The sequence below is a fragment of the Nannospalax galili genome, unplaced genomic scaffold (assembly GCF_000622305.1).
Source record: "Nannospalax galili isolate Female #2095 unplaced genomic scaffold, S.galili_v1.0 scaffold567, whole genome shotgun sequence".
Lineage (NCBI taxonomy): Eukaryota > Metazoa > Chordata > Mammalia > Rodentia > Spalacidae > Nannospalax > Nannospalax galili.
The window spans coordinates 1,527,321-1,552,812 of record NW_008357638.1 but is presented as its reverse complement, the minus strand read 5'-3'; the positions used below and the strand labels follow the sequence as shown (position 1 = coordinate 1,552,812).

The following is a 25,492-nucleotide window of genomic DNA, read 5'->3' as shown; positions in this document are numbered from 1 at the left end:
GTGGCCCCAGGTCGCTATGACCTGACTCCCCTACCTCACATAATACTGGCTCTCTTTTAGTATTTTAACTGTTAACCTATTTATACAGTCAAAATTCAGGCTAACTGAACCTAACCTCTTCACTTAAATACAGAGCAAACCAACCGGCCAGCTGAACCCAACTGCAGCTCACTCACACTCCTCCAGGTATTTCATTTAAAGATTCAAGCCAACCAGATCGCAAATGACCCATTTGCACCTATCAATTCAGTTAGCAGCAAAATAGGATAAAAGATAGTATGTTTAAAATAATCATCAAAAAAGTACTAACTCAAGTATCTAATTTTTAAAAAATCATTCCTTTTAATTATCATGTTACTTTAGTGATTCTAAAATTCAGTATCTACTTTTACATATGCATATCATGACAGACTATAAACATTTAAAAAGATATGAAATGTCAGACAGAGATGTTCGGCTCTGAGAAAATAAGCCAGCAAAGCATTTTTATGAGTGTTCATTTATTCATTAGTGGGAATACAGCCTATTGAGAACACAAGGCATGCATTTATAGGAGAATTAATCAACTGCACTAAAGTCCTTCAGAAAGCCTGCTGTGTGTTCATAGGACAGCACAGATGATCTAAGGATGTGGCAGGGATGATATTAGCCACCTACAATTGCTAAGATTCCAGCTGCAAATTCTTTCAGGATGTATTAATCTTAATTTATCTTAAGCCCAGTCTGTTTCTTCCCTTTTTTGAGACAGGGTCTCCTGGTAGCCCCAGCTGGCCTGGAACTTGCTATGTAGACCACACTGGTCTCAATCTCAGTGATCTGCCTGCCTCTGCCTCTGCCTTAGGATTACTGTGATTGAAGGCATGTGCTACCTCTTTATCTTGAACTAAGGCTAAAGGAGTTGCTCTGGATCATTTAAATAACACTCATCCAAATTTGCTCATTGTACATTTTAAGGCAATTCCACCTTCATAAGTTCTTTCATACCAATTCATACACTCAGATTTAAAAGTGCTAAATGAACTTAGAAAATATTAATAGCTGATGTAAATGACTATGTGCTAGGTACTGCTGGCTGCACTGTAACACTAGACTTTTGCCATATGTTTGACTCCCCCTTTAGATGTTTTTTATAACATCTAAAGATTTACATTAAAATAAAGAATTCCAGTTACACTTAAAAAAAAAACAAGAAGATGAAGTTACTGGAATGTCAGGCCATAATTAAAAACTATCCAATTACAAATGGTATATTTAGCATAGTACTTACAACTCATATCAGGATAAAATGCTGAGGTCTCCATTACTAACGAGTGACATCACATATTTCCTCCAAACTTTGTAATGGGTATTTTTATTAAAGGGACATGTTAAGTAACATTGTCTAGTTTTTATAGTAATGGGAAGAAAATACAGAGAAGACAGAAACAGTGATACCCGACGGAAAACCAAGGGATGATTTTGACTATTGGCTCTTTTGGAGAGGCGGTCTGTTCACTTCATGCTTTAGGAGGACCTGGTTATGGCTTGCAGCGCTGGACAAATCGAGGGTACAAGCAAACATCTCGGATGTGATACCTATGCAGAATCCAAGTCAGGAATCGTTCCAAGCCCAAGCCATAACCTCCATGAGGACATGTGCCATATTTTCTCTGTTAAATAAGAAAGAGAAAGAATAAATAAGTTTAAAATTTTATCTAATAAAGTTAAAAAGTTAACTTCCACAATGAGTTAGCTCACTGCAATAATAAATGAACCTATAATCAATATGCCTTGATAAATCACATGGAAAGGAATAATTCAGTATGAAAACTATGCCAGGGACTAAGACCCACTCTGGAAAGAAGGGACTTCAACCTTTTAAATTAGGTCAGGATCTCCATTAATCAAACAAAACTGAAAGACAGCACTAGATATTGGGAGGGCCTAAAGACATATTTTTTTTTTTGAAAATTGCAGCAAGTAAGGAAATTTACAAAAGCAATCAACAAATAACTTGGCCAAAGAGACAATGACAATATTCTCATGCTCCAGTATTATAACCATGAAGTGAAATACAGCATATCTGAATGCCCACTAACTACGAGGAATTCTCTCCTTCTGAGCATTTCAATGCACACAGAACTATTACAGTGAAAAAAAAAATGTAAAGAAGTTGAACAATTGTTTTTACCTGATCTGTGTACCAGTAATAAGGAGTGGGGTCAATTCCTTCTCTTTTATAACCTGCTAAAATTTCTTCACTATCCCAGATACGCATGGAGCCTCCCACGATCTCACCAACATTGGGCATCAACACATCAACCTTTAAATGTTAAAAGAAAAAAAAAAAAAATCACAATTATTACCAGTCTATCAGACATGATCACGGCACATAAATGAAAACTATAATTAAGCTCTTATCTCAAAAGGAATCACTGTGGTCATGTAAAATTCAAGTATTATTCAAATTTTCTAACAAAATATGTAAACTTCAGTTAGGGGAAGAAAACTTTTTTCCTTTATTACTGTCATTCTAGATTATGAAATATTTGCTATGAGCTATATTATATATCTTATCCCAAATGGCAGTTCCCAGTCCCTTAAAAAGCAAATTTTCTAATACTCTAGGAATCACAAACTGACAGATTCAGTAAGTCTGGGATCCTCAGGACATTGCTGCATGTAGAAGGACTTGATCTCCACGGGAAATCGACACAGCAAGATTGGTTCATTAATGGTGTCTGTCATCAGTCTCTCAGGAGCTTCTGGGATATCCTAAGGTTAAATAAATTTCATTAGCATTTAAAACTCAAAATGCATCCAGACAAACAGCTCTTTCATCCAGGTCAGCCAGTCCTTACTACGCTAATGCAACATAAAGAATGCACACCAGCCTATAACCCACACACATTCATGTAAGGAACAAATTTTTTTAAAAGAAATAAAACTCACACAATTAAGTATTAAATGAATAAGATCTTCTCCCTCAATATAGCTCAAGTAGTGTGCTGTGTGCGGACTGAGAAATGACCCCTCTGTGACCAGATACTGCCCAGTATCAAGCTCAAGTGAATGCAGTCCACTTAGTCTCATAAAGTTGCAGGCAATCAGCACATGCTCCAAAACAGCACTGTCTGTGGAGGATGGTACTGACACTCATCTCTAAACACTCCCGTTAGCAACCTTTCTTCTTTCCTATTATAATAAATCAGTTATGCCTTTAATGGTAGAAAGTCAGTAGACAAATAACCAATGTCAAGTTTGTATTATCACCACCTAGTATGGTTAGCCAGGAAATGTTAGATGATTGACGAACCAAGCTAAATCAGCCTCTATCTCAAAACATCCTTCAGTAAACCACAAATAAATCCAAGTTAGAACTTGAAACTCCTGTCCCTGTCCCTAAAAACTGACTGAGAGAGCTGGACAAGACTCATTGATTTGTTTAATTAAGAACTGAATCAGAGCTGAGCAATGACCTACTCTAGTCGCTGAAGCCCAATGCCCTCTCAGCTATAGAGAGACAAAAGGATGAGTGGGAGAACTCTGTTCGCTTAGCCTGTATCTGCCTCACACACTCAGGCTCTGCAAGAGATTACTGCACACCTGGAAAAGGCCTGAAGACCAATCAGCAATGCTACAGCCCTATGTAACAGAATGAGAACTGGCTACACAAGGGCTTCCTATGCCAGGACTGGCCTAGGACTGACCTCATTTAGTCTGAGAGGGCTTGCCAAGAGGATGTCACCTCCAAGATAGAGATGGCAAAGCAAAAAGTTGGGTTCCTGGCCTTCATTTACACAGCAGGTCAGGACAGAAGAGAGGAGCTATGCCCAGCTGGGGGATGGGGACCTTAAGACCCTATAGCTGTGCTCTCCCCACTCTATCACACTAAGTACTAAGTATACTAAAACTCAAAACTTCAGTTCAAAATTCTGTTATACATCATAAACTGAATTTAAAAGACAGTAAGGGTGATGTGTGGCAACCTGGCATATTGTTTGCTCTCTTCATAAAACCAAAGCAAAACTCTAGTAACAGCTACTCACATTTCACTTGTAAAATAGAGATTTTAAAACTCTACGCTAAAAAAAGGATATATCTAAAACCAAGGCAAAACTCTAGTGAGTCGTACCTACTCACATTTCACGTGTAAAATATTTTCAAATTGTACACTTATAACAGTTAAATGTATAGAGGTCCAAATTAGCGACATCTCAAATTCATGCTGAGAGTGTATATACCAAGCAAAACCAATATGCTGAGTTTATCTTGAACATCAGGTCACCTTCCTCACTAAGGCCTTCTCTCCTGGTTTTGTATTTTAAAAACTAGCTATTTTTTTCCATCTACTTTTGGGGAAATGACGCCCTTGGACCACACTAGATACTTGTTCTATGAATGGAATATACATAAATCCTAGCATTTTGCATGTAATTTCAAAGGGCCCACAGCCTTCTAGTGCATCCCTCCTAGCCTGGACACTTGCAAAGAAGTTTGAAAGTCAAGGATGGAGAAATGATCATGGAAGAATGAGAGGATATTGGTATGTGAAAGAAGGAACACTCTTTATGCTTGTGGAACACCACAGAAGACAGTTCTGAAGTCCACTATATGGGGAACGCAGACAACTCTAAGAGCTAGGTTCTGGTATTACCACTGATTCTGAGGAGAAGCAGACGCATTCTGCGTCACTAAGTTATCAAAATTGGCGATCTACTCAAGCGCACAGGACCTTCTGCAGTAACAAGAAAGGGATACGTACTTCTCCAAATTCATAGAAAGTCCCGTCTTCTTTCTTTATATTGTGCTCCTTCAGCCACACTATAGCATCTGAGTAATTCATCCGTCTGAAAGGCCGTTTGGGAGGCTTGAAGTTCTAGAGTAAAATGAAAAATGCAGTGTGATCAATATATATATATATACATATATATATGTGTGTATATATATACACACACTGAAATGGCTATTAAGAAAAATAAACAAGGAGAAATGGCAGGAGGTAAGAGCAAATACCGTCCTGGCAGGGGACGATTTTGGCTCCCAGCACCCACGTTGAGCAGCTCACAACTGTCTGTAACTCCAGCTCCAGGGGGCCGCACACCCCATTCTGGCCTCTGAAAAGCCCTGTGTACATACCCACCTACAGACACACATGAATACATAATTAAAAGAAAAAAAAGAAACTGGGCTGAAGAGATGGTTCAGTGGTTAAGAGCACTGGCTGCTCTTGCAAAGGACAGGGGTTTGATTCCCAGCACCCAAATGGTGGCTAACAACTATCCATAATTCCAGTTCCAGGGGATCCAATCCTCTTCTGACCTCTGTGGGCATTGCACAACATGAGTGCACTTACATGAATGCACTCAATACACTCATCCACATAAAATAATAAAAATAACAAAATATTTCTTTTAAAAAATCTTTAAAAAAGAAGTGGGGAGATGGCTCAGAGGTTAAGAGCACTGGCTGCCTTTCAGAGGACCCAGGTTCAATTCCCAGCACCCACATGGCAGCTAACAATCATCCTTAACTCCAGTTGCAGGGGAATCTGACACCCTCTTCTGATCTCTGCAGGCAATGCACAACATAGGTGCATTACATGCATGTAGGCAATACACTCATACACATAAATATAATAAAAATAAAAACTTTTTTTTTTTTTTTTACTCTTTTAGAGACAGGGTCCCCATTGCGCCCTAGCTGGCCTGGATTTGCTATGGAGACCAGGCTGGCCCCAACCTCACAGAGATCCGCCTGCCTCTGCCTTCCGAGTGCTGGGATTAAAGGCGTGCGCCAATTTAAAAAAAAAAAAATCTTATTTAAAAAGCAACAAAGGCTATCAAGGTGGCTCAGCCGGTAAGGGTGCTTGCCACTAGACCTGAAGACCTGAGTTCAACCCTGGAACCCTCCTGAAAGAAGAAAACCTACTTGCATACACATGCACACGTGTGCACACGTACATAAAATTAAATTAAATTTAAAGAAACAAACATAGGTGGCCAGCGAGATGACCTAGTGCTAAAAACCTGAGTTTGGTCCCTGGAACCCACATAGAGGTGGAAGGAGATAACTGACTCCACAAATGCTCTAGCCTATGACCTCCATTTGAAATCATGACGTGGGTGGGACCCCCACCATCATACACATGTACAGCAATAAATAAAATACAGAAGAAACAAAACCCCCACCAATCATTATTATGAAAGATTATTTCAGGTTAGGAAACTAGATACATATTTCTAAAATGGAAAACACTATGAACCTCCTCTTCTAGAAGCTAAACTGTAAAATTATTGACAATTACCAATTACCAACTTTTAAGTTTTCAAAGGTGAACAGTGATTTCACTGTCATAATGAAAAAAAAAAAAAAAAAAGCCAATTCTTTAATTTCCAGAAGAACGCTACACCTACCGGGTTGAGTTCATACACTATGCTCGCCACAGGTGACTTCAGGACTCTGTCCACCACATCGCACACGAGGTCTTCCAACCGGTTCAGGAGGTCCTCAAAGGTCAGGAAAGGGCACTCAGCTTCTATGTGCGTGTATCTGAAGAACAAGCCTTGGGTCAGAGTTGCTCTTCTTTTACATTAAGCTTCTCGTAAGCGAAGTTTGAGCACTGGGAAACTGTCTACAAAGGTACAAGTCTAGTACTCTAACCAGTTCCCTACACTGCAGATTAGTTTTCGATACCCCACTGGCCTGAGCACAAGAAGGATGAAAACGAAGTGAGAAAACAGAGCTTGGCTATGGCCTAAGGGGTCAAATTCCTTTCCATTTCCTTTGGAAACAGGTTCTCATAGCTCAGCTGGCCCTGAACTCACTATGTAGTGAGATGACCTTGAACTTCTGATCCTCCTGCCTCCATTTCCCAAGTGCTGAGATTACTGGCATATGCTACTGCACCCAGTTTTATGTGGAGTATTGAACCCAAAGCCTCAGGCATGCTAAGCTAGCACTCCACCAACTGAGCCACATCCCTAGCCTGAGGCCAAGCTTCTTAACCAGTTCTCCCACTAAACCTGTAATACACTAAATGGTTTACACAAACAACATTTATCTATACCACGAGTTCTTCCCTAAAGACATTTTCTAAAAATAAATAAAATGATTTCATACTCAGCCAGGTGCCTTCGTGTTCTGGACTGTTCTGCCCTGTATGACTGGGCAACACAAAAAACATCTCCCAAGGCTGGAAGGCAGGTCTCCAGGTACAACTGAGAGGACTGGGTCAAAAATGCCTCTTCCCCAAAATAGTCAAGCTTGAAGAGTGTGGCTCCACCTTCTACCTGCGTCTGCACCAATGTTGGAGGAGTAACCTAGTCCCAGGAGGAAACAGGGTCTGCTGTGGGCACTGTTCTGAGTTTCCAAATGGAACAAACGTATCATTTGCAAAGTATGCTATGTAACACACACTTACTTCATAGTACCCCCTGTCAAAGAAGTGATCCCTAAAGCACCTGGTGACCATGCACCGTGCCTTCAGGATTTTGGACATGTTCTCTCCTCGGATCATCATGTGCCTGTTGTTGAGCTGGACGTCGACATCAGACTCTTCGTTGATCAGGTTATCAGCTCCTCCAGCTGGAGCCAAGCCCACCAGTTCCCAGAAATCACAGCTCAGCTCGTGGCCCCCTGGAGCCTATATTTTTAAAAAGCAGAGGGGAGAAACAAAAACTAAAAATTAACAGTATTGAAGATTTTAATTTATGTCACATTTTTTGGTAAAAATTTTATGAATTTTACCAAATTTTGCTTTAACCAAAACAGACCCAAGAACTGAGTTGTTGTTTTTTATTTTGGGGGGGGGGGCTCTTTTTGAGACAGGGTCTCCCTGTAGCCCCAGTTGGCCTGGAACTATGTAGACCAGGCTGGCCTTGAATTCATAGAGATCCGCCTGCCCCTGCCTCCTGAGTGCTGGGACTAAGGGTGTGCACCACCACGTCTGGCGGAACGGAGTTTAATATTGATATTTTTACATTTAATACTTCTTTTCATGTAAACACACACACACACACACACACACACACGCTGTAAATAGAAAAGCATATACTGAGAAATAAAATCAACTCTAACTCCATGCTCTGGAGTAAACTCACAACTATTAAAATCATGGTTTATTTTTCTAGCTTTGCCTATTGAATTGACATACTTAACCAGATTTAAAAATTTTAAATGTGGAGTTGGAGACGCTCAGTGGGTAAGAGTACATACTGCTCCCTACAGAGGGCAGAATCTGGTCCCCAGTACCCATGTTGGATGGCTCACTACTGCCTGTAACTCCAGCTCCAAGGGATCTGATGCCTTTGTCCTCTGGGGACACTTGTACCCACACACAGACACATACATAATGAAAAATAATAAAAATTGAAATAGAAAGGTTTTATTAAAAGCTATTCATCTGATATCTAACTATCTGAAGGAAGAAAAGAGAATCAAAATTCTCCTTAATGAGTCTACAGAGAGCAATTCATTCTAAAAGCCTGACATCCACAGAACATGTAATTATCTTGGTGTCAAACACTGGACAGCAAATCATGCCACGACAACCACTCCGTTCTGCAATCACATTACTTACATGGAAAGTTCAATGAACTTAAATCAGATCCCATTTTATTACAGGACAGGCTCTTTTATGCTAACTCTGAGACTCTTATCAGTTTCTGGGTAATCAGGAGTGTTTGCGCCCTCTTGTGGTTAATATGCTACATTTATTGGTTTCCTTTCCTAGACAACAGTTACAACCACAGTAGTCATTTGAGCTGTAATTACCAACAGGTAACTGTAACTGGACTGTTATGTGCCTTCAGCTAGGGTCTGGACTACTGTTTTCTGCAATTTGCAGTACAGTAGGTTAAGTTTTGATTCCTACCTAACTGAAACATTATACTGGCTGCAAAGTGGCTAGACAACCCATGAGGATCATTAAGTAATTCTGTGAGGCTGGAAACCTGAGTTCTTTTGGTCACATGAGTTCTGCCCGTTTGTCTGTTCCCTCTCAAAGTCCTGCTGCAATTTAATCACTACTACAGCAGCATGGGGAGGTGTCCACAAGAGTTCTGCCGGCATGAATGGACTGATGTTACTATCGCAAAGGTGGTTTAGTTGCTAGTTATCATGAGACTGAGTTTGCCATACAAGTGAGTTCAGCCCCGTCCTGATCGCTCTCTCAGATGCATTCTCTCACTATGGTGCCTTCAGCCCAGTTATGGCATAGCAAGAAGGCCCTCATCAGATGCAGCCCCTCTGCCTTGGATTTCTCAGTCTCCAGAACTACAATAAACTTCTCTTCTTCATAAATTACCCAGTCTGTGGTACTCTGTGATGGCTACAGAAAACAAACTAAGACAAAATGTGTAGTGTATACATTTTACTGAAAAACAATATGGCATGCTTAAGTTTTTAAAAGTCAAACACTAAGGCCATTGGAGAACTACTAAACCCTTACTCATTCCCCCCATGAGTTCACCTCATTTACCTGTTTGCCTTTTGGAGTTAGGTTTAGAATGCCATATACTGCCACACTACTCTCTGTGGACAAGACTACTCCATTGTAACACTGACACTGTAAAAAACCAAAGTTCAAATTAGGCTATTCATGTTGATACTGAAATATTCTAATATAGAGAGTTAAAGAAATTATTTACAAATAAGTTCTCTGTCAAATATTAGTAAAATAAACAATAAGACTACCATGAATTATTAGTTCATTGAGCCAGGGTCTCATTTAGCCCAGGCTGGCCTTCAATATGTAAGCAAGTCTAGCCTTGAACTCCTGCCTCTACTTCCAAGTGCTAAGATTATATAAGTTTGTGCCACCACCCTGGCTCACCACTGATTTATAATATTAATAAAAAATAGCCATTTTGTGAGAGATAGATCTATGAAACATCCACGCACTACATGTTTCTATCAACAATGGACCACATACATGGTCAGTCACCCCAAAAGATCATATTACCTAATGATATCATAGCTACATTTAAGTACACTCTGATATTTGTGCAATGAAATAGCTTCCTAATGCATTTCTCAGAATGTGTCATGAATGTGCACAGAGGTTCCCCTTTACATACATGTAAGTACTGATGACACTAGTCCTCATCACTTAAAAATATCCAGACCTTGTGATGACCAGCACATGCTAAAGTCATCCGGAGAAATGGTGGGTAACTTGACAACAGTGCAATAACTTGTGATGGACTGAATAAGAATGTCTCCCACAGGGTCCAAGTATTTGAACACTTGGTCAGTTAGTGGCACTGTTTGGGGAGGGTCATGGAACCCTTAGGAATTGTAGCCTTGCTGGCAGAAGTATGTCATTGGGGGTGGGTTTCTGTCTCCTGTACCTGCTTGAAGATACAAGTGCTCAGCTTTCTGCTCTGGCTGCCTCCTGCCATGCCTCCCCATCCACTCAGCCCTCTGGAACTGTAAGCTCAAAGACCTCTTCCTTCTATAAATGGCCTTGGTCACAGTGTTTATCCCAGCAACAGAAAAGTAAGTAACACACCTAAAGCCCCTAATTACAAAAAGACAATAGGCCACTGTGTGCCTCTTGACACAAATGAAAGAACAGAGCTTTGTGCATGGAGTTTTCATAAAAGCAAAGAAACCAAACTAAAAAACCCAACCCCCACTTCCATTTATAAAATGCTTAGCAGAGGAGTATGCTAAATGACAACACAAGGCTGGAACTACACAAACCCAGAATGTGAGGCTCTAAAGGGCAATTTCTCAGGTTTTCTTGAACAAATGAATTGGGTCATAAAGGAAAGAGAAGGAAAAGGGGCACTGCTACAGATGTGGTATCTGGGGAAACACTGTTAACAGGATCTACCATAAACGGGTAATTACTCAAGCAACATTCTTCACATTATTCTAAGTTTTTATGTTTTGGAAATTTTTCATAATAAAAGCTTTCTTTCCTAGCTTTACTGAGGTGTAATTAACAAAACTTTTTTATGCTTATAATATAACAGGTTTTGATACATGTATTCATAGTGAACATGGCAAAAATTTAAAATATGTGTACTGATCTTAAAATCCTCAAAACTTACAAAAAAAAAAAAAAAAAAAAAAAAAAAAAAAAAAAAACAACTTTCGGCTTTAAGTATGAGAAAATATTTACCAATTCATCTGACAAGACACACTGAAGATAACCTGTACCATCCCGCAATACCAGGAACATTAAATTCTTTCCTAGAAATGAGAAACAGAAATTGAGCCAGTATCAAGGGACTCCAGAATACTCTGTAGTAATTTCATCTTATGTAAAAGTAAACTCCAAAACACTGGAATCCCAACCTCTCCACAGCTCTTCCCTTTAAGTGCCATCCCTAGCAACACTGTTGTACAGTCTATTAGCAAAGCATTTCATTTTCTGTGTACTGCACTTTCTAATCTTTTTTTTTTTTTTTTTTTTTTTTTTTTTTTTGTCTTTTTGAGACAGGGTCTCCCTGTAGCCCCAGCTGTCCTGGACCTCACTATGTAGACCAGGCTGGCCTTGAACTCACAGAGATCCGCCTGCCTCTGCCTCCCGAGTGCTGGGATTAAAGGCCCACCACGCTGGGCTACTTTCTAATCTTATATGATCCTCACACGGTCCACATGATCATGGGACAGCAAGCCAGCCATGAGCTGAGGGATTAAGCCATCTTTACCCAAATCCCATGTGATGTGCAGAACAAGGTCGAACACTCAGAGGAAGGCACATTAAATAGTGAAGAGAAACACTATTTATGTCCCATTCTCTTTATGAAAGATTTGATAATCATTTACAGTGAACTGTTACAAACTGATAATTAGGAAGCTGGGGCCGAGAAGAGAGTTCAGTGGTTAAAATGCCTGTCAAGCAAGTATGAGGAGCAGGCAGGGCTCAGATCCCAGAACTCGGCAAAGGTCAGGTGGGCATGGCGGCTCGCCTAGACTTCCAGCCCCTTGAAGGCAGACAGGTGGTCCCCAGAGCACACTGGCTAGCTGGACCAGGCATACCAGGGAGCTCTGCGTTTGGCTGAGACCCTGCTTCAACACATAGGATGGAAGAGAAATCGAGGATGATTCCAGGCATCAACCTTGGGCCTCTACATTCATGTACCCACACACATGCAAACATTCACACACATATGCATACAACATACACCCAGGCACATGAAAAGGGGGAAAAAAAGAAAAGAAAACCTAGAATGCTAACCTAAAAAAATTTTTTTAAAACACACACAAAAATCCTATGGTCAAGTTTCAGATCAGGATCTGACCTTCCTTATAACACACATCCCTGCTTCTCATTAAATAATTAAAATTCAATTTGACAAATATTTACCAGATACCTCCTGCATTGTGGTTGCTAATGGTTAAAGGAGCACTTAAAATAATTTTCAAACTTTTAATAGTCATATTAGATAGGAACAAATTTAGGCTACAAATCATTACATCATTTAAAAAGACAGCATACCAAAAAAACTAAGCAAGCCCAAGTAGATGTTTTCATGTTCATCTTCATCTAAGACGAGATTATTTAACATTGAAAAGATGGAAAGCAAGGCCATCCCACTCACCTTGCCTACGCAACCTGTGGACCCAGCCAAACACCTTCACTCTTTGGCCCCTATATCCCTCTAACGCAGCAATCTTCACCTGTCAAATTAAAATGAAAACTACTTGAAGCATGCCATTTATCACATACCAACATTTTCACTAATATTTGACAGACAGTAGTAAAATATTTTTTAAAACAATCACAAATAATGCAAAACTGGAGGCAGTCTACTGTAGGTTAAGATTCAAATAATTTACTATACTGGAGTGATTAAAAAAAAAAAATCCAAGTTGTTTTTGTTGGTACAAAATTGACAATGAGAGACACTCAGAAATATTTCAGACACTGCTACAGAAAACCGGTCAACAAATGAATGTAAGTAGTCACAAGTACAATGCCTGCTCCCCACAGTAGAGCAGGCCTGGCCTGCAGGGGTCCTTCTGTAACCTCACAGTCTCTCTACACACTGGACAACTTGGGAGGACGGAGGAGGGAGGAGCTAAGAGAAGGGGATGGTGAATGGAAACAAGAAAGACTCCATCACTGGGGATGTGGGTCAACGATGATAAATTTGCCAGCAAAAACAGCATGGAAACCCAAGCCACATTTTCAGGAGTCAGCAATCCAGGTTACAGACAAAATAGAAGGGAAGAGTAATCCTTTCACAGAATCATACGTTTTTTTGTGTATTTTTTATTAACATAAATACTTTCATTAAAATTAACTTTCACGGGGTGAAGAGATGGCTCAGCGGTTAAGAACACTGGTTGTTCTTAAGACCTGGGTTTGAATCCCAGCACCCCACATGGCAGCTAACAATTGTCTGTAACTCCAGTCCCAGGGGATCCCACAGCCTCTTCTGACCTCCGCAGGCATTGCATGACACGGGTGGACTTACCTACATGCAGGCAATACACTCATACACATAAAATAATAAAAAAAACATAAATAAAATAAAATTAACTTTCACAACAAAACAAAATGATACTTTCATGGCTTTGTAAATCTTTTGTCTGACAACAGGAGATGGTTGGATTCTCAGATCTGCTTCTTCATTGGACATATTGCTGAAGAAGTGGTTTCCAATGGAACTGGAGCTGAGGGGGAAACCACTCATGGGTTCTAAGAATCACTGGCCATATAAAAACTACTGCAATAAACCAGTTTGTCAATGAAAGATACTATGTAGTCACTGAATTAGTTTTAGGATAGCAATTCCTTCCGTGGCCAACATGTTTAAGGGAAACTGGACTCTTGTTAATTAAATCAGAACAATCCTGTCCTCTTTTTTTAGCCAGCAACTGAACCGAGGGCCTTAAGCAAATACTCTACCACTGAACTAGATCCCAGGCCCCAAACAACTGTAGCTTTTGTTTAGTTGCCTATGGCCTCAAGTTCTGGGCTCAAGGGATCTTCCTCCTTCAGATTTTCAAGTCCCTGGGATGACAAGCATGTACCTAAACTGGCCAAACGATTTTTAACATGAATTTAAAATTATTCTACAGATGAGATTACATTCTTTTTTTTCTAAGCTAGAGAAAGCAAGATGTTATTAACAGTCAGCTAATATTTGTAGTGTTTTAATACCTCACAAAACCTTTCTCTGAGCCCATCTGACAAGATTTACTAGTTCTTAGAATCCCACAGAAGGAAGGAAGGAAGTTCGGAGCAGACTTGACTGGTCAAGATTGACATCAGTAGCAGGCTATGGAACTGGGAAAGAGTTGGGCTGGATAGCTGAGTCTCATGTTCTTCCCTCACTTGGTTGTCTACTGCTGTCTCTCAGGAGGAAAACAGAGCTTGGCACAGCCAGTAAGGGCTCAGCTCACAACCAAAAAGACACTCATGCTTGTAGCTCTAGAGTCATATCACCCAGAATGCACAATCTCATCTTTTTATGTATTTAAAAAAAGAAAAACAAAAACAAAAAAACCAAACACAAAGCCCACAGATTTCCACCTTTTCATTTTATGCTGAGGACACTGATAGCACAGGGGTGGAATCATCTGCCTACCGCATTACAGCACAGCCAGAGCTGGATCAGAACAGAATCTGCTCATCACAAAATGACTTATCTCAATACTAAAATGAACCTCCAAAGAACCAACCTTACCACTCTAGAACATTCTTTCTCTTTACTACTTCCAAAAGGAAAAACAAAACGTATTAAAACAAGAAATGGCAGCATGCCCCTCAAACCCAGAAAGAGGACTGTGATGAAGCCAGGCCCACGAAGAGCAGAAATGATATACACACTTACACATTTCGGCTCCGGCAGACTTGGATTGTTTTTAATGGTAATCTTCTTTGCTTCTTCCAGGTTCTTTTCTCTTCGTAAGCTATCTTCGGCCTAATTTTAAAAATAATGCAATTGGTAAACGTGGTTTCGGTCTTGTAACTTTAAAAATGTGTACAGCGGCAAATTTCAAAGTCACCTCTTTCTTCTCCCGGGATTCATTCTTCATCTGTTCTCTATGCCACATTTTTTTAATATTCTTCATCTGTGACTTAGAAATAACATCCCACCTCTAAAGAGGAGAAAAAAAAAAAAAAAAAGGCATGTAGCATCTCCAACACTTGTATGTCCTAATGAACATTTATTATTCACAAAATACAGTCTCATAAAGTTTTTGGTGTACCCTACCTCATTTTCTTTTTGTGAATCAACATAAATGGTGGGAAACGGCTCTTTTCCTACTGTCATCAAAGCCTTTGGTAGGAAGAGAAAAAAAGTTCTTTTAACATTACATAACACTGAATAAATGAAATAACACCTGAATCATGAGTCAACTTCAACAATCTAGAACATGGCCAAGAGCCAAGAAGCATCAAGATCCTTGAAGGCAAAACTCAATGTAGACAGGATGACAGGTTGAGCCTCTTTCAGAAGGTTTGTTCTATCCCCACCCCACCCTCTCCCCCAGGTCCTGCCACAGAAAATCCCAGCAAGTTCAGTTGCACAGTATGCAGGACCTCCAGGCAGAGCAGAGCAGAGGCAGTGGCTTGAAAATGGTTACAAGGACCGGCACAGGCATGCTAACACAGAAGACACAGCAAAGAACAAAAGCTTGGGGGTGTCATGGGCCCCTTAGGATGCCCAAATTCACTTTGGAAGTTACACAAGCCATACCATCACTCTTCTGAATCCTCAACAATGAGTGAAAACAGGTGGGGATTGGCTCTCCAGAGTACAGCAGGTAACATAACTGACTTTATGCACCCTAATCCCATCTATCTTTATAGACACAATATCTGGAGGCCAGAAGTGCCTCTTTGGCTGGGCTAACTGGTTGGATCTAAAATAGTTGCCAGAGCCACAGTGGACAACTATAACTCCATTATGATCCTATCTACATGCTAAGTGACACGCCATTCCCCCATGAGAGCTGACAATCATTGTGGCAATCCTGGAAAGAATCATTAAAACAACAACGACAACAAAAAAAAAAAACCCAAGAGTACCCATATACCTGGAGATCCTCCACTCAATCCTAGGAAAGACATGCATAGATTTCTCCTTTATTAGTTTAAACTATTCTCTCATTTCTTATATTCTGCAGCCTCCCAATCTCTAAGGGCCAAGCAGCTGACTCAAGTTTATCTCCAACTTCTATTATTGACCAATAATAAATCTCCTTCATTGCTCCCCAAACTACAACAACAAAAAGCCCCTAACTTTTCCTAAATGACATTAGTTCAACTCACTGCTGCAGAGCAGGGAATGTGGATATTCTGAAAATCCCTGAGGGAACTGTTTTCTCAATAAGTTGTCTCTAGATTATGGTCATGAACCAGGTAACTATGTGTCAATCAATGACAGACTGCACATCCAACTATGGTCCCCTAAGATCACATATCATGTGGCCTTCTATGGTTTTAGGAGTACAATCTATCCCTATTGGTCATGGACACACAATTGCATCTGTAGATCACTCAGAATTCATTTACTGCTTGACAGTATATACTGATACTTCCTTGTATGCCACTGATATGGAAAGAGCCAGACTGTCCCTCCTCAAATCAGTAGGGCACACTTCCGCTGTTGCATTCTTCTGAGGTTTACCTAAAGTTATCAGTTACAGGAGGCATCTCCAAATCCAAGAGTCAAGAAAGACTTCCCTCTTAGAGTTAAAAAGCAAGACCTAGAACTGTGGAAATGGACAGCAGGCCCCAATCTTAGTTGAAGAATTACTGGGTGAGGAAGAGCTGAACATCTTAAAGGGAGAGACTCTAGATGGGCTGATTAGACCTCACTGGATGAATTTGCACTGAGGGACATCTGGGGACACTATCTTGATGTGATAGGCCTTAACACAAATGACAGAATGTATGAATTCCAGCGGGGAGGGGCTGTGGGCCGATACCAATGGGGAAGAGGGTATAGAGTTGATTAAGATGCTCTGTATGAAATACGCAAAAATTCAATAAATTTTTTTTTAAAAAAAAGCAAGACCTAATCATGACATGTCAAAGCCTGACCAGCTGGCCTAAAAGAAGAGAAGACACTTCAGAGGATTTGATAACTGATGCTGTAGTATAGCTATAAAAAGAGGAACTGATTCCTAGAGCCCACATGATGGAAGGATAGAACCGACTGGGGCAAACTGTTCTCTAACATTCCATGTGTGTGTTGTGGCATGTGCTTGCCCCTCCAATAAATATAATTTCAAAAAAATGAAACAAAATCTTTGGCAAGTCACACATCATTGACAGTCATTACTAAATGCAGAGTTGTTATCCTAATGAGACATTACCTTTAGGCCTGTTTTAAATGGTTTCTCCTTAGTCCCATCTCCTGTAGCGTCATTTCCCTCTCGATCAGAGACATATAGTTCTGCTTTTTTTAAAAAAAAAAAATGACAAGAAGTTACTTATCACTCATCAATAACTCTCAGACACTTTACAAGTATCAGCCATTCTCTCCCTCTGTAAACAAAAAAGCATTTGATTTGTAATACTATTTTTCAAATCTTTCAAGACTAGCCCATTCCCTAACATCATGAATTATGAAACTTTTCTAAATGAAGTTTTTCATCATTTTAACTCATTACTGCTTCTGTATACTTCAGTGTCCAATAATAACGCCAGGATTTTTCAATTGGTCATATCTTGATTGGACAATGTACCCTAAGAGGGGGAATTTACTTAACCTTTCTGTGCTTATTTCTTCATCAGGAAAACAACATCCATCTTACAAGGCTGTACTGAGGATGAACTTTAACAAGACCTGCAAATCGGACATTCAGTACCAATGCAGAGATCAAATAAAAACACCAGTTCTCTCTGTTTCTCTAAGTAAATCGAAGCTCTGCGGTTAAACAGCAGAAGGCCTCACAACTCAGAAGTCTGGGATGTAACATGGGCTCAGGTCTCTTAAACATTTTCTTTTTACTACTGCAAATCTCAGTAGAAAACGAGGCTGTCCGAAAGAGAATTAGAATTCTTAAATCCTTCCCTGACGACCAACTGAAAAACTGCATACTTTGGGGGCTGCAGTAGGTCAGAGCTCCATGCAGCGCCCAGTCCCTGCGGCACCACGAGACGTTCGCAGTGGGGCTGGGGCTGGGCCAGAGCGGCCGCCATGCCGCCCAGGGACCCAGAAGGCTGGCGCAGAACCAGGTCGGGACCACAAGTCTGCGGCCAGGTGATGAACTAGGACCCTTCCTCCCATGGCCCCACATACTTGGGGTGCGCCCACGCTGCTCCAGGCACTAGGAGAAGCACACTGGAAGTGGGCTGGATCAGAGTTGTCTTCTACGGAGGGAGCAGCGTGCCATATCCAGAGCCTCACTCACCTAGTACCATCCCTGCGGTCGCCCTGGTCACCTCCAAGGACATCACCTGCACCACGAACACGGGGTTACTCCAATGTGTACTGAAGCCTCCCTAGACTGGGGCGTTGCATCATATCATACAGTGCGGCAGTCGCGGGTGTGAGTCAGCGGAACTTCAGGCTTCTATTGGCTATAGCAGGTGGGCAAGTGACGCTAGAGACGCCATATTTGTTTAGGGAAGCAGTCACTTCCAGTCTGAACACGAGGCTCTTGCTGCTTTCGCCTTACTGTGAGGGTTCCGCCCCAGTTGAGTCTCCGGAGTTGGGAAGCCTTCCTCACCACTTAGGTCTAGCGCCCAAGTTCCCTGCTCTGCTCCTAGCTATAGGCATTGCAGGTTCTGCCGTACGGAATTCAGCTAGCTAAGGGAAATTATACTCTTTTAAAAAAAGAAATTGTGAGCCAGGCATGGTGGCGCACGCCTTTGATCCCGGCACTCGGGAGGCTGAAGTAGACGGATCTGAGACTGAGGCCAGCCTGCTCTCATAGCGAGTTCCAGGCCAGCCAGGGCTAGTGAGACCCTGCCTCCAAAAGCGGAAACTGTGGTCAGCTGACCATCTACAGACTTCATCCCCAGCAGAGTCACGGTTTACATGACATTTCCATTGCATTAGTTGATGTGAGTAAAACAAGTGATTTAAAATATGCAGGAGAATTAACATAGGCTAAAATGCTATGGCATTTTATGTAAGGGGCTTGAGCATCCGTGGGTTTCGTTATTCTCTGGGGTCTTGTTACACTGTCCCTGAGATGCTCCCTGTGTTTGGCTGTGGCCCTTCTAGGTCACGAATGACGTGCCTGGCCAGCAATAAACTCTTGGAAACTCCTAGGCGGCAGTGTCTTTAGTCCGATCTCCTTCCAGAAGCTGCTATTTCCTCTCAGCATAGCTGAACCGGTCACTGCTAGGAACACGCTGAAATTTCAGTGCTCTTTATGGACTGCCTCAATGAATGAACCGCACTGTTGCTTCTTCATCCAGCAGTGGCCAGCTGGGGGCGCCCTGTTCCACCTCTGCGCCCTCAGGATTCTCCTGGTCTCTCCTGATCCTTTAACCTGCCTTGCGCCGGTAAGGGAGTCTCTGTTGTCCACATGGTCCCTTGTTGCCATCGACCTAGGTTCAGGGCGGACGATTCCGGAGTCGTCACTTTAACTCCGGATCACTTCCGGCTCCGCTCCTTCGGGCTAGCTCGGCCAGCTTCCGGTTTCTAGAGTGACTCCGGTACTTCCAGGTGGTAGGTGAGGCTTGCGTCTCCTTGGTTCGGAGAGAGCTGGGTGCGAACAACCACGTAGACGTCTTCCGAGAGCTTTCGTGTACTTTCCGTATTTTGTTCTTCAAAACAAATTTTGAAGAGAAAAGGCAAAGGTCTTTGCGAGTTTCTCTTGGGTTTTTTTCCGGGTCTCATCCTGGGAACCGGGGAGTGGTGTAAGTGTTCGCTTCTAGATTAAGCAATCAGAAAATATAAGTAGGTCTTAAAATCCACAATGTCAGAAAAATAATGGGTCTATCATTACAATAAAACTATTATTTAAGAAATCGAAGATTTGGCTTTCTCTTTGTAGAGTTAAATTTAAGCACAGATTGGTTCTTTTACACCCAGAAAACATTTTCTTCAGTAATTCCCAAGCTGCTTCATGTTTGTAAGTGAGAAATAAAAATAAAATCATTTAAAAAACCCTGTTGGAGGCGGGTAGCACTTGGGAGGCAGAGGCAGGCAGATCTCTGTGAGTTCAAGGCCAGCCTGGTCTACATAGTGAGTTCAAGGACAGCTGAGGCTACAGGGAGACCCCGCTTCAAAAAGACGAAAAAAAATCCAAAACCAACCAAAAAACCCTGTTGGACTCTTTAAGGAGGACGAACTTGGGCAAGTAGGATGCTGGACCCTTTGAAAATAACACAACTCTTAACTTTCTGGCTCTGAGACCTTGATCTAGTCCCTAACTACAGATAGTTCTATTGTAAAGTTCTATTGAGCCACAGATTGTTCTATTACAAAGTGACAAAAATATTTCTCCAGCAAAGTGAGGATTGTAAGTGATCAAGTATACAAAAATGCTTACTGCCCCCATCCAAATCTCAATTAAGAAATGCATGGTTAACTAGCTGATACTGTTTTGTTCCCTGGTCACACATGAATTAAATATTCCACCAATCAGGGGGCTCTGGTGTACTCCCCATGCTGCCACATCCCTCACCCTCTCCAGTGGCCTCCACCTATGTGAATAGGCTTCCCACCCACTGGCTCAGAATGTCTCCAGCTCTCTGCGCATCCTTACACTTGCCCCCACTGTCAGCAAATGACTTGGCTTTTCCCTACAAGTGATTCAACATCCATCTTTTTTCTTCTAATTCACTGCAAGTAGCAGCCTTCAGAAGATCTCCCCAATCTTCTGAATTTGCCACCCCTTCCCAATCTAATCACATTCCAGCCAGGGCAAATGGTTAAAAACAAACACGGTGACTTTATTCTTCATGGCAACCTTCCGTGACTTCCTTTGACTCTCAGAATCGACCCCAAATTCTCCCAGGGTGAGGCTGTGTATGCTCTGGCTTGGCATTGCTTTCTAAAGGTACATTTAACTTTAGCTAAAGCTAATTTCTTCACTGACCTGAGCTGGGTAAAATATGGAATTTGGGGTTGTTTTTAAGGAGGTGAAGACAATGAAACAGAGAAGGAAACTTTACAGAGTGGAAAAACTTTGAAAGCAGTTGTATCCTTGAAAGCAAGGACCTAGCCCTATAGGTTACTTTGAAGAACAAGCCTGGATCATTTTGGCAGTAGTTGATAATCCTGGGAGGAGGATCCTTTAGGGTCTCAGAAGCCTGCCTAATAATTTTCTTAGTTTATCTTTTTTTCTTCTTGCCATTGGAGTAGGTCATTGAGGGTTTTTTTTTAATACTTTTTTTTTTGGTGTTGCAAATCAGGATTTTGAATTGAGGTTTAATATTCATGCATCTTTATGGGATGCATTATGGTAACTCAATACATGTATAATAATCAAGTCAAAGTAATAAGCATTTCCATTTATTTAGCCATTAATTTATTATTACTTTTGTTTTATGTGTATGAGTATATTGCCTGCCTGTTTTATATAAGTGCACCCATGTTGTGCAATGCCCACAGAAGTCAGAAGAGGGTGTTGTTGGATCCTGGAACTGGAGTTACAGATGGTTTTGTTTTGGTTGCTACCCTCCTGCCCCAATTTGTTCACTTTATTCTGACACATACTGTTGTACCTGAACGTCTTGAGTTTTAACTGTTGATGGGTCCAGTCTTGTGCAGACCCAGTGAAGACATCTGCAACTGCTGTGAGTTTGTGATTGCAATAGCTGTGTCTTGCCCAGAAGATGGCATTCACAGCCCTTCTCCTTATATTCTGGCTTTTACATTCTTTCTGGCCCTTCCTCCAGAATGCTCCCTGAGTCTTGGAGGGGATGGTATAAATGTCTTGTTTAGGCTGAGCACTTACCTGTCTTTTAAGCTCAGCACCTTGTATAGCCACCAGTTTCTGCATTCATTACTGTTCATTGGAAAGAGAGGCATCTCTGATTAAGGCTGAGAGTAGCACTTGTCTGTAGGTATAACCATGAATATTTAGAAGCCAGTTTAATTCTGTTCTCTATGGCCCAGAGAATGAACTATGATTGCCATATTTTTAGTTTTGAATGAGTGAGTTTATTATGTATACAGCAAGCCAATGTAAGAGAATAAATAGCAAAAGATAGCAAAACATCATCAAATCAGGTGCTTAAAACATACAGCAGAAACTGACTGAGGAAGCCCCATTGAGGCAGTCTGTTGGAGTTCCCAACAGAGTCCCCAGGAGAGTATAGTATCTCCCCGAACTCCATGAGGCTTCCAAGTAAAAGGATAAATAACAGCAGAAAGGTAATATAAAATTGGGTGCTTATGAGCATCCAGTAGAAATGACTGTTAATTCAGCTAGGTGGCATTCCCCATTGAGGGGCCCAGGCAGAGCAGAGTGTACCCTTGAGTGAAGCTTCCAAATAAAAGACCAAATACCAACAGATCGAGATAACAACATCATTAAATCAGGCACTCACAACAGCCAATAGAAACTGATTGGGGAAGTTGAAGCAGCCCCCTGAATTTCTCAGTTGAGCTTTCTGTCCACCAATGAGCTTCCCACAGCTGAACTTAAAACTTCTCTTTCCCACTTTAAGCCCTTTTAGGGGCTTAAATAGTAACTCTTGGACTATTTTGCTGTTCTTTACCTATCTCAGAGTTAGGGGGGCCAGCCCATCCCCAAACAGAGGGTCTTGGAGGACACTCTGAGACAAAAATGCTTGGATCTGAAATGGTGGGGTACAATCCCACTTCCAGAACTGACTTCTCAGTGCGCTCAAACAGCACGTGACAATTTACTAATATAATATACATTACAGATGCTATGTCAATTTAGTTAAATAACAGTATTCTGTTCTCCCCTAGGGCCTAACACCTCCCCTGCTATGGGTTTATGACCTAGTCATGGATTCCCTCCTGTGGGGTGGGTTTCAAATCAGACAATGGTTGGTTATCTCCATAACAGTAGTGCCACTATTGCACAAGTGGCCACATCTTATTTGGCAGACAGGTTGGTCTCATAGTTCATAGAGTTCACAGCCAGGTAAGACTGTTGATGTCTTTTCTCCCATAGCAGCCTGCATAGCACCTTCTACAACTATGAAAACTAGCCAGCAGGGAGGAAGCTTCCAGCTGAGTTTCAGTTTGACTTGTTTGTGTAGTGCAACAAAGGCATATAGTGCCTTCAGGGATCTACCTGCCTCTGCCTCCCAAGTGCTGGGATTAAAGGCATGTGCTACCACACCCAGCACAGCAATAGGGTCTTTATCTAGTTCTGGTGGTAAACTAAGAATGGCAAGAGCTTGTATTGTTTTGGGGGCTTCTGATGCCTCCTTAACCAACAATTCATAATGAGTTATCCCACTCCTGTACATATCCAATTTCACCAGAACCATCTGTGAAAGAAACTGTCTTTTCTCAACTTTATGTTATTGGTATCTTTGTCAAAAACCACTTAGCTGTGTGAATGTGGTTTAATTTCTGAGCTTTTAAAAAATTATTCCATTGATTATGTGTCTGTTTAAAATTTTAAATTACATTTATTTGTGTGTGTGTATGTGTGTGTGTGTGTCTGTGTGTGTGTGTGTGTGTAGGTGTGCATGTGCCATGGTGCATGCATGGGGGTCAGAGAACAACTTGCAGGAGTCAGTTCTTTTCTTCCACCATGGTTTCCAGAGATCAAACTCAGGTCATCGTTTTTGGTGGCAGGTACCTGCTGAGCCATCTTGCTGACCCAGTACTGTTTTATATTTCAGTTACTATAGTTTTATAGCATGGTCAGAGTCAAGTATTGTAATATCCCTCACATTCTTATTTTGTTTCATTTCCTCAGGATTTTTTTTTTTTTTTGTTTTGTTTCATTTCCTCAGGATTTTTTTTTTTTTTTTGGCTATTCTTAGTCTTTTGTGGTTTTATATAAATTTTAGGATTTTTTTTCTACTTCTGTAAAGAAGTTTATTTGGTTGTTTGGTTGGCTTTGTTTTGTTTTTGAGACAAGGTCTCAAGTTCATGGCCTTCAACTTTCTGTGTAGCTAAGGATGAACTTAAACTTCTGATCTTATTTCCTCAGGATTTTTTTTTTTTTTTTGGCTATTCTTAGTCTTTTGTGGTTTTATATAAATTTTAGGATTTTTTTTCTACTTCTGTAAAGAAGTTTATTTGGTTGTTTGGTTGGCTTTGTTTTGTTTTTGAGACAAGGTCTCAAGTTCATGGCCTTCAACTTTCTGTGTAGCTAAGGATGAACTTAAACTTCTGATCTTCCTGCCTCCCAAGTGCTATCACTACAAGTGTGTGCTATCATTGATTTTTGATGTGTGTGTGTGTGTGTGTGTGTGTGTGTGTGTGTGTGTGTGTGTGTAGAGGCACATGCTTCAGAAGAAAACTTTTGGAAGTCAGTTCTCTCCTTTCACTCTGGCTTCTGAGAATTGAACTCAGGTCATCAGCTTGCCCAGCAAAGCCTTTTACCAGCTGAGCCATTTGTTGGCTCTGTTTTGTGATTTTTTTTGAGGCAGGGTCTCACTATGTAGCCCACACTGACCTTGAACTCCTGATACTTCCCCTCAAATTAATGGTTTGTGCCAGCACACCTGGCTCTGATTTGGTACTTCTGTTGTGTTCTGTTTTGCTTCTCTTTAGTGTATCTGTTACTCTGATGAGTTTTCCATACTCATGTGTGGTTATAATGTGGTTACTGTGCTGTACAGCTTTAGTTATCAACTTGACACACCTAGATTGAGGGAGCCTCAATTGGGGAATTTCCTCCATTGAACTGGCCTGTGGCCATGTTTGTGGGGCATTTTCTTGATTGTTGAGTGATGTGGGAGGGCCCAGCCCACTGTGGGCAGTGCCATCCCTGCGAAGGTGGTACTGTATTGTATAAGAAAACAGGTTGAACACAGGCCGGGGGAGCAAACCAGTAAGCAGTGTTCCTCCATGATCTGTGCTTCAGCTCCTGCCTCTAGGGTCCTTCCTTGAGTTCCTACCTTAGGCTCCCTCAGTGATGAACTGTAATATAGGAGATGTAAGCCAAATAAACCTTTTCCTCTCCAAGTTGGTATTGGTCAAATTGTTATGTCACAACAATTGAAGGCAAACCAAAACAGTTACCATTGTTTCCTTGCTAGTAAAAGGTGCCCTTAAGTTATTTCTGATTGTCCTTGTTGGGTGGTGATAGATCTCCTTAGTTTCTGCTTGTTGCACTAAATTTTCCCCTTCTTGCTTTTGCCCTCACTCACTCTGGGTCTGGTAGTCCTGACACAGATTGACAAAGCCAGCATAACACATTTTTATCTTGGGTTTGCATGTTTTATATGACATTAGGAAGGGGATGACTTTCAAAGAAACAGCTTCTCATAACCCCCTCGTCATTCAAGCCCTGCGCCAGGGTGTCCCGATATTCCCCAATCATTCCCATCAGCTTTCCTGACTGAGCACTGCCACACCCCAAGATCTGCCTCACCTGGAGTCACACGTGCCAACTCGCCCCACAGAGTTCACACAGGGCTGCATGCTCACCTCCTGGTCCCTGCTCTGGACCATAAGCAAGCTTCGTTCCCAGA

General features: G+C 41.4%; 1 protein-coding gene across 2 annotated transcripts; it reads right to left on the bottom strand.

The window, feature by feature from the left end:
* Positions 1–481: 481 nt before the first annotated feature.
* Positions 482–18,464, bottom strand: Nars (asparaginyl-tRNA synthetase). 2 transcript variants are annotated; one of them, XM_008855368.3, is made up of 15 exons: positions 18,313–18,464; positions 17,272–17,354; positions 15,162–15,227; positions 14,953–15,045; positions 14,778–14,867; positions 12,537–12,615; positions 11,111–11,181; positions 9,461–9,547; positions 7,403–7,624; positions 7,102–7,301; positions 6,396–6,531; positions 4,745–4,858; positions 2,623–2,754; positions 2,171–2,302; positions 482–1,649 (listed from the first exon to the last, which is right to left on the bottom strand). In XM_008855368.3, exons 1-15 carry the CDS (start codon positions 18,353–18,355, stop codon positions 1,518–1,520), a joined length of 1,680 nt encoding a protein of 559 aa, XP_008853590.1. In that variant the 5' UTR covers positions 18,356–18,464; the 3' UTR covers positions 482–1,517. The 2 variants fall into 2 exon arrangements, with proteins under 2 accessions (XP_008853590.1, XP_008853591.1); XM_008855369.3 differs by having other exon boundaries at positions 17,272–17,351; positions 18,313–18,458.
* Between the last annotated feature and the right edge of the window lie 7,028 nt (positions 18,465–25,492).